This window comes from Artibeus jamaicensis, unplaced genomic scaffold (genome assembly GCF_021234435.1).
Source record: "Artibeus jamaicensis isolate MK-2021 breed Jamaican fruit bat unplaced genomic scaffold, CSHL_Jam_final scaffold_847, whole genome shotgun sequence".
Classification (NCBI taxonomy): domain Eukaryota; kingdom Metazoa; phylum Chordata; class Mammalia; order Chiroptera; family Phyllostomidae; genus Artibeus; species Artibeus jamaicensis.
The window spans coordinates 18,070,484-18,079,083 of record NW_026522057.1 but is presented as its reverse complement, the minus strand read 5'-3'; the positions used below and the strand labels follow the sequence as shown (position 1 = coordinate 18,079,083).

General features: G+C 55.9%; 1 protein-coding gene across 2 annotated transcripts; it reads left to right on the top strand.

Moving 5' to 3' along the window:
* Nucleotides 1-1,615: 1,615 nt before the first annotated feature.
* C1QB (complement C1q B chain) lies at nt 1,616-7,984 on the top strand. Of its 2 annotated transcripts, none has more exons than XM_053660677.1 (3): nt 1,616-1,701; nt 5,921-6,118; nt 7,264-7,984. In XM_053660677.1, exons 2-3 carry the CDS (start codon nt 5,944-5,946, stop codon nt 7,836-7,838), a joined length of 750 nt encoding a protein of 249 aa, XP_053516652.1. In that variant the 5' UTR covers nt 1,616-1,701; nt 5,921-5,943; the 3' UTR covers nt 7,839-7,984. The 2 variants fall into 2 exon arrangements, with proteins under 2 accessions (XP_053516652.1, XP_053516651.1); XM_053660676.1 differs by lacking the exon at nt 1,616-1,701 and adding an exon at nt 1,810-1,882.
* Nucleotides 7,985-8,600: the final 616 nt, after the last annotated feature.

The following is an 8,600-nucleotide window of genomic DNA, read 5'->3' as shown; positions in this document are numbered from 1 at the left end:
GGTTTAGATGCCTTTTCACAAAAGAATGGGAGTCAGCAGTTCTATGGGCACAGAGGCCAGCTGGTTTCACTCAGGGCCCAATCTCAGAGACCCCCTCACTCCTGGCCCCTAGTATAATCCTCCTCCAAATCCAGGCGTGGCTCCTACGTTCCCAGGCTCCAAGAACTGTCTATTCATACAAACCGTACTTTTCCCAGGTTTGCATTGTGCACACCAAGGGCTGGGCACTCAGTTGGGCCCCAGATGGGCGGGTTACCTCACTGCACCCCCACAAACCAACCCCAGGAAGTCAATAAATGTACCTGAGGCCATGTAACCAGAAAAAGGCAGGGCTGGGATTCAAACTTGGAAGAGGTCCTTCCAGAGTCATGCCTTTACCTCCTCCTGGCTGCTTCTACTCCAGGTTCAAGCTCATATTTTCCCATTGCCATTAGCCACCAAAGAGTTAGAGGCCAGGCCCAGTGGCCTCAGGAACCCTCAGACAGACTCCAGGACCTGCAGCCGACTCACGGCCCTCTCACTGCCCAGCACCCACCACTGTCCCATCCCCACCCAGGCCTCCGCCTCTTTGGATTTATCAAGCTGCTCTTTTCTTTCCCTACCACCCACTGCAGTTAGTTCACAGGCCCCATCAGGCAGCATCCGCAGGCCAACGATCTCCTGTCTCTAGGCACGGACGTCAGGACGGCCCTGCTGACCCGCACCTGCCAGGCAACCACGCCGATAGGGCGTCACCTCACCTGAGACACAGCCACAGAAAGAGGCTGGTATCTGGTGTCAGGTGCCGGCTCCGTCCTGCATCGGCCACTGGCACAAGGTCTGGGCTCCAGCATTCAGTCCTGTTTTGTGACATTTGTCACTGGGTGGTTCACCCCAGTCTCCCCCTGTAGAAGAGGCAGGGTCTAGGGCTGATCTGCCTGTGGCTCCGTCTCCCCGTGCAGGGCACATCGGGGCCTCAGTTTCCCCATATCTAAGCCGAGGGGGATGGGCTGGGTGGCCTCCGAGCCCCTCTCTAGCTCTAACTTGATGTGATTCCAAGACCAACAAGCAAGAGGCCCCTGACTGTGCTTATTATTGTCATCAGCTTCAAGCCCTGCTTGTATAAATAAATAATGGCCACATTTAAAATTCATTCTTCATTATTAGATTATTTCCTGGGAACAGGGAAAGAGCAAGGGTGCAGAATGGGAAGAAAGCAGAGGAGACAAGCTCTGAAAGAGGAAGCCTGGGGCGTGGGGCGCTGCTAACAAGGACCAGGTGCGGCGCGCTGCCCCGCGCCCTCCCTCCTCCTCCGCTGCCCCATCTGAGCCCCTCTGTGCCCCGAGAGGTCCCTAAGCAGGTGTAATTATGGTCCCATCATGTGACAGAAGAAATGGGTCTCCCTTGGACCCCTCTGGCTGAGAACGTTTGGCTGGTAAGTGGCAGAGCCAGGTTACGAATCAAGGCTTCTGACCCCAACCCCAGCGCCCAGGCACCAGGCTGACCACGTTCCCACTTCACTGAGGAACACCTGCTTCCCTTAGGAGCTCGTGAGGTCAGAGGCTCTGGGGCCACCAGCTGTGGACATTCTACCAGGACAGCCTGTTCCCCACAGCTGCTGAGCTGGCGAAACCAAAGTCACCATCGGTCCACCCGATTTCCAGTAAGTCCCTCCGCACTGCAGAAACAGGACCTGAAACTGCCTGCAGGCAGCAGGACCGGGTAAGAGTGGGGTGATGGGGTGGGGGGACGGCCCGCTGGGCCCATGGGAGGGGGCTGTCAGGGGAAGGCCCGTCCGTGTCAGGGGGATGGAACTTCTGCTTTGGACAGAGAGTATCAGGCTCCCGGCTCCTGGTCCCACTGCTGCACCGCCAAAAGGCACCACAGGACGCCCGGTTCCCAGGTGAGGACGGGGCCGCCACCTGGGGGCATTGGCCGGCAGAGGGTGGCGATTCCCACAGTGGGGATTCCTGACTGGGTCTGGGCCTCGGGGATCACACTGCCTGGAGGTGAACTTGGGGATCTGCAGCTACCCAGGGCCCAGGTGATGGGGAGGCAGCCTAAAATGGGAGCCGCCAGCGTAAGGGCTGTGTGGTCACGAAGACTCGGGCTGAGTCCTGCTTCTGCCTCTGAAGTGCTGTTCTGGGGCAAGGCATAGAACCTCTTGGCTGAGACCCTCTCTGGGGATAACAACCTTTCAGGGGTCTTATGTGCCCCAAGCGAGGTCAAGGTCACCCAGTGTTTAGCAAACCACCTGGATCAAGATGTCAGAGGCAGAGGGATGTGAGACCCCAGGTCGCCCTCCACCCAGCCCAGCATTTCTTCAATACCTGTGTCCTCCTACTTCCTTGCATTCTGCTGAGAAAGCTTAGGATGACTCTTTCAAAGAAATAATTTGATTTACAGCACCCCAGGGACCTTTATTTTTATTTTTATTTTTATTTTTTAGGCCCCATTTCACTTAATCTTCTGGCAGCCCTATCAGGTAGAAATTAACTTTTCCAAAGAGGCTCAGAGTGGTTTGGGCTCTCACTTGAGGTCACACAGGGAGGTAGCAGCAGAAGAGAGGGAAGGTTCAAGGTCAAGTTGGCTCCAAGTCAGGGATAAAGAAATGGTTGGAGCTGGAAGGGGGTGGAAGGGTCAGTGATGCAGGGAAAGACACGAGGAAGGGGCAAGGCTGGTGGTGGTGATGACTGGGGGAGGCAGTGGGGGTCCGACCAGATGGGACTCAGCAGCCCCTGAAATGAGCCAGAGCCCAGATCCCCCCACAACCGCCGACCACCACCTCCCACTTCCCTGAGAAGCCTGGGTTTCATCAAAGGTCAGGACCCTGCTCTCCCTCCACCCGCCTCACTGATGGACACTCTGCACCCCTGGGCCGCCTCTGCCTGAGATGCCCCCTCTCCCCGAGCCCAACCTCTCAAAGAGACTGACCCTCTTTCCCTTTTCCGATCACCCCCCTCCATCCTGTCCATGACCCGGGGATTCTTAGGTGATGGGGACAGCTTTAAAAGTAACGGACATCCCAGCACGCCAGACCTTGTCATAAGCCCTAGCTCATCTGTCCTCCCACCAGCCCCACGAGGTAGAGGTTGGTGTTAGCCCCATTTTGGGGGGAGAAGCTGTGGCCAGAGAGGAGCAGTGAGCTGTCTGAGGCCCTTAGCTGAGAAGTGGCAGAGGCCTGCTGGGGACCCTGGCAGCTGATTTCCTGATGACACCCCAGGCCCCTCACCACTGTGTGCATTTGCTGCCTGACAGCAACAGTGACAGTGACGGCGAGAGCTTCCATCACGGGGCACGGGCCCCGGGCCCAGCTCGGCTCACAGGGCAGCCCGAGCGTTAGTGCCTCCTGTCGGGTGGTCTGGCTCCAAGGCCCGTGTTCTCAACCACCAAGTGGGGCAGCCTCCTAACACCCTGTGAGTGTGGGTGTGAATCCCAGCTCCTCAGGGCTGTGTGACCTTGACCGAGTTCTCGCTGTCTCTGTGCCCGGTTTCCTCATCTGTACAATGAGAGCTCAGGGAGGCCTTTGTCCAGAGGCTGTTGTAAGGACCAAGTCCAATGAGATAATGGCACGTCAGGCACAGAGCCTGGTCCCTGCTAAGTACCCGACACATGGATTATGAACGTTGTCAAACTGTCATTTTGTGAGACCTCCAGCAACAGTGGGAACTGATGTTCATTCAAAAATGAGCAGGGTCCCTGGAATCGCCCTCTCTCCGGAGCAGGGCAGAGCCTAAGCCGGTCTCTCTTGGTCCCAGTCACAGCCCCTGGTGCAGCCTCCCAGACCAGAGCCTGGCATAACTTGGGGCTTTGGGCAATGAATTGACTGGAACCAGACTGAGAGGGTGAGCATGTGAGTCAAAACCTGGCAGGTTTTTCTGGTCCCAGGGAGGCCTCTAGGTGCCAAATTCTGGGTTGGCCCAGCCGGCATGAGGCAGGGGTGGGAGGAGTTTGACCATAACAAACTCCCGGATAACTGTGGGCAGGTTGCTTTCTAATGTTTGAGCCTCAGTTTCCCCACCTGCAACATGGGAAAATAAACACAACCTACTTCCCCAGAGGGCGGTGAGGGTCGGACAGCAGGGGCAGCGGCCAGTCTGAGCCAGAGCTTGGAACCACCCTGTGGCCCTTCCCCAGCCACGGTCCCACCAAGGTCCCCACAGTTGTCCTGGGAGGTGGCAGGGACCAGTCCGAGCTCCCGTTTTAAGAGCAGAAAACAGCTCATCCTCTGTGGACTGAGGGGTAACAAGAAAAGGCTTTCCGGAGGAGAAAACTGTGACCTAAGGCTTGATGGATGGGGAGAACTCGGATCTGGGCAAAGAAGGAATGAGCTGTCTTGGTTAAGGAATGAGCTGCTCGTTACTGAGGTGGTGCAAGTTATGGATGGAGGAGCCCTTGGCTGAGATATTATTGAGGAGACTAAATAATAGGCTGATGTTTCCTCAAAAAGTTAAACACGGAATTGCCATAAGACCCCAGGCAGTAATTCTAGAAATTCCATTCCTAGGTAGAACTAAAAACAGGTATTCAAACAATTCTGGTACCTGGCTGTTCATAGCAGCACTATTCACGATAGCCAAAAGGCAGAAACTTCCCGAATGCTCATCAGCAATGAAGGGATAGACGGACTGTAATATGGCCATACAATGGACTGTTATTCACCCATAAAGTACATAGAGGGCTGATACTCACCGCAGCACGGACGGACCTGGAGAACGTCATGCTGAGTGAGATAAGCCAGATGCGAAAGGTCACATACTGTGTGATTTGTTTTGTTAAACGTCCAGCCGAGGTAAACCCACAGAGTCACAGAGCAGATTGCTAGTTGTCAGGGGCTGAGGGGGATGTGGGATTAGGGAATAAGCGCTTACTGAGTACAGTTTTATGGGGGGGGTGAAAATGTTTTGGAACTAGAGGTGGGGGTTGCACAACATTATGAGTGTGCTAAACGACACCTAAATGTTCACTTTAAAATGATCAAATTTGTGGTAGCGAATGTCAGCTCGATTTAAAACAGTAAGCGAAGGGCTGGACTAGATGGGGTTTAAGGTCACGTCCAACCTGAGGACTGATGCCGTAGGGCACCGGCGGTGCCGACCAGCTCAAGACGGCCGGCCCTGGGCCTCTCCAAGTTCTCTGGGATTGAGGAGGGGCCAGCACCACCCTCTCGCCAGGGCCCACAGCCTTTGGAGGCACCGAGAATATCCTGCCGTAAGACGTGGGCTGGTCCACTGGCAGGGACCCTGGCTTTAGCGATAGACAGGCTTGGGTTTGAGTCCTGGCTGCAGTCCTTCCTGGGTGACCCCAAGCAAGTGACTTGGCCACCCCGAGCTTCAGTCAGTGTCCCCTTCGGTATAGCAATAAGAGCTTCCTCCCTGCGGGTCTGCATTGAGGATGTAAAGTAGCTCACTGCGCAAGCAGTGTGGGCACCCTGAGTTCAGAGGCTCTAACGAATGAGAACACTTAGGCTAAAATCCAAAACCTGCAGACCACCGCCACCAGGCCCTGACCACTTTCCCATCTGCCCGCACTGTCCTTTCCCTGAATGCCGCCCCCCATCCCCCACCGGGAACCTTTCTGAACCTACACTTCTCAAAGTTGCCTCCCCCATCTAGACCCGCCCCCCCACCCCACCCCCCTCCCTGCTCCCTCTGGACTCATTACCGTCTCTCACCGGTTCTGTTCTCTTGCACACTAACCTGCTTATCAGCTGTCTTCCCCCGGGCTGTCGGCCCCACAGCAGCAGGGCCGTACCTGCATGTTCACCACTGTATCCCCAGCACGCAGAGCCGGGTCTGGGGGACAGGGCACACTCAGCACACCCACGACCAAACAAATGAACGAGCAAACAAACCAAGAGTGAATGGGTGGATGAATTTAAAAAGAAATGAAGAGTCGCCCCAGCGCTAACCTACCACACCTTCTTCTTGTCCCCCTGCAGGAAGCAGCCAGGACAACACGGTGATGAAAACCCTGAGGGGTGGCCTCCTGCTGCTGCTGCTACTGCTCCTGGGGCCACCGGATGTCTCCCAGGCCCAGAGCTGCACCGGGCACCCGGCCATCCCTGGCATCCCGGGCATTCCAGGGACACCAGGAGCTGATGGCACACCTGGGACGCCAGGGACAAAGGGAGAGAAAGGTGTCGTGTACTTTGAGGACACGTTGGTGTCACTGACTGAGGCCCTGCCCCTTCCCCAGTCACAACTGCCCACTTTAGAGGTTGTAAAAACACCTCATCCATCCATCAGCTGGTTGAGCCCTCGCAGTAACGTTGCCAGGAGGGAATTTGGATTCCCATTTTACAGATGGGAAAACTGATGTCCAGAAAGGCCACTGACTTGCCCCCAAGGAGCCCAATAAAGGTTGAGGCTGAGATGAGACCGTGGATCTCTGACCACCAAATCCCAGTAGAGAGAGGGCACCACCACAATCATACAGCCCTGGGTTGCCTCCAGGGTAAGTGGCTTCACCTCTCTGAATTGCTGTTCCCTTCCCTATAAAATTCAGACAATGCTTTTGTGGGCTTGCCACAGGGTTCCATGGTGACTTCCTGCCATCCAGAGGCCCCCGTGACATCTAGTTCCTGCATCCATTGACTCAGAGCCAACCAGCCTCTCCCCGGATGGGCTCATTCAGTCCTCACCAAGCCCACAAAACCTTATCCCCATTTTACAGACGAGGTGGCTGAGCCGTGGCAAATGTAATTCAGTCAAGGAAGCACAACTAAGAGCAGCAGACATGATGCAATACTCACTTCTGTCTGTCCCCTGAACCCACGTTCTCCACCACTAACCTCTGCCACTCTGTGGGGAAGAGGTTTTATCTTGTGTTGTACCAAATGGAGGGGTAGCTGCTGCTTGGAGTGGTGGAGTGGGAAGATTCTAGGCCCCCCTTCCAGGTTCAGCAAGAAAGGCTGCACAATTGGTTAGGGACATCAGCCATGGGGGGAGGGGACTGTGCGGGACAGCACCTGTGCTGGCTGAAGGCTGAACAAGGGTGCCATATGAACTGGTGAGGAGGGCTGGCCCAGCACCTTCCTCAGGGAGACCCTGCTCCCACCCTATGGGTGTGAGCCCCCATTGTAGCCAAGCACATCACAGACTTGGAAAGCTGGGCTGGAAGGGGACCCGGAGGCCCTTGGACCAGGACCCTCTTTTTCACAAATGAGAGGCTAAGGCCCAGAGAGGAGCAGGACCTGCCCAAGGTTACTCAGCCAGCTCCCTGTCTTTTAGCACAGGGCGCCTTGTTTTGGTTCTTAGTGATCTCTTGTCTCTGCTTTTCCAGGGATGCCAGGGCTAGCTGGTGACCATGGTGAGTTTGGAGAGAAGGGGGACCCAGGGGTTCCAGGGAAGCCAGGAAAAGTCGGCCCCAAGGGCCCCATGGGCCCCAAAGGCTCCCCAGGGCCCCCCGGAGGCCGTGGCCCCAAGGGCGAATCGGGAGACTACAGGGCCACGCAGAAAATCGCCTTCTCTCTCACACGGACCATCAACACCCCTCTGCGGAAGGACCAGACCATCCGCTTCGACCACGTGATCACCAATGTGAACAACAACTACGAAACCCGCAGCGGCAAGTTCGTCTGCAGGGTGCCCGGCCTCTACTACTTCACCTTCCACGCCAGCTCACGAGGGAACCTGTGCGTGAACCTCATGCGGGGTCGTGACCGCGCGCAGAAGGTGGTCACTTTCTGTGACTACGTCCAGAGCACCTTCCAGGTCACCACGGGCGGCATCGTCCTCAAGCTGGAGGAGGGGGAGAACGTCTTCTTGCAGGCCACCGAAAAGAACTCCCTGCTGGGCATGGAAGGTGCCAACACCATCTTCTCTGGGTTCCTGCTCTTCCCGAACCCAGAGGTGTGACTGTGGGGCTGAGTCATCCCCCTCCCCGCCCCTCGCCCACCAACAAAGCTCACTCTACCCCCAACACCACCTCTGCCCGGCCAAAGCTCACAGCCAGTCTCCATGGGTGTGCTGAATGAAGGAGTAAATAAACTCTTCCCAACCAAGGGGCAGTGGTCTAATTCAACTCTGTGTCCCAGCACCTGGCACATGATAGGTGCTCAGAAATTAAGCTTGAAGGCTAGTCGAAGGACTGAATGATGAGTGAGTGAATGAATGAATGACCTCTGACAACAGGAGCTCTATCTAACTGAAGATGTCTGGAGGGCCAGACTCTGTGTCCAGCTCCATGACAGCCACGCAATAGGAGGTCAGAGGGAAGACCATCTGTTGAGTGCCTACTATGTTCTAAGCACTGAGCTAGACTCTTTCCTCATTCTCTCATTAATCCCCACAGTCATCCTGGGAGACATGTTGCACTGTGCCCAGTTTACAGAGGAGAAAACTGAGGATTGGAGGGAAGAAGAGGTTGTCCTCAACCCCACAGCAGGGCTGGGGCTCAAGGGCAGGCCTGCCTACCGATGACCTGAGAACTCTTTCAAAACAGTATGTCTAGGCCAGCGATGAAAGGGGTTTTCTGTTTATAATGTCACATATCCCCACCCAAGAGATCAAGGAGCCCCCCTCCACCGTCTTAACTGACCTGGAGCCAAGACCCTTCCCCTTTTGAGTCTCCCCTTGTGGTCCCTTCCTGATATCTTCCCAGGCTGGCACACGCCCCGC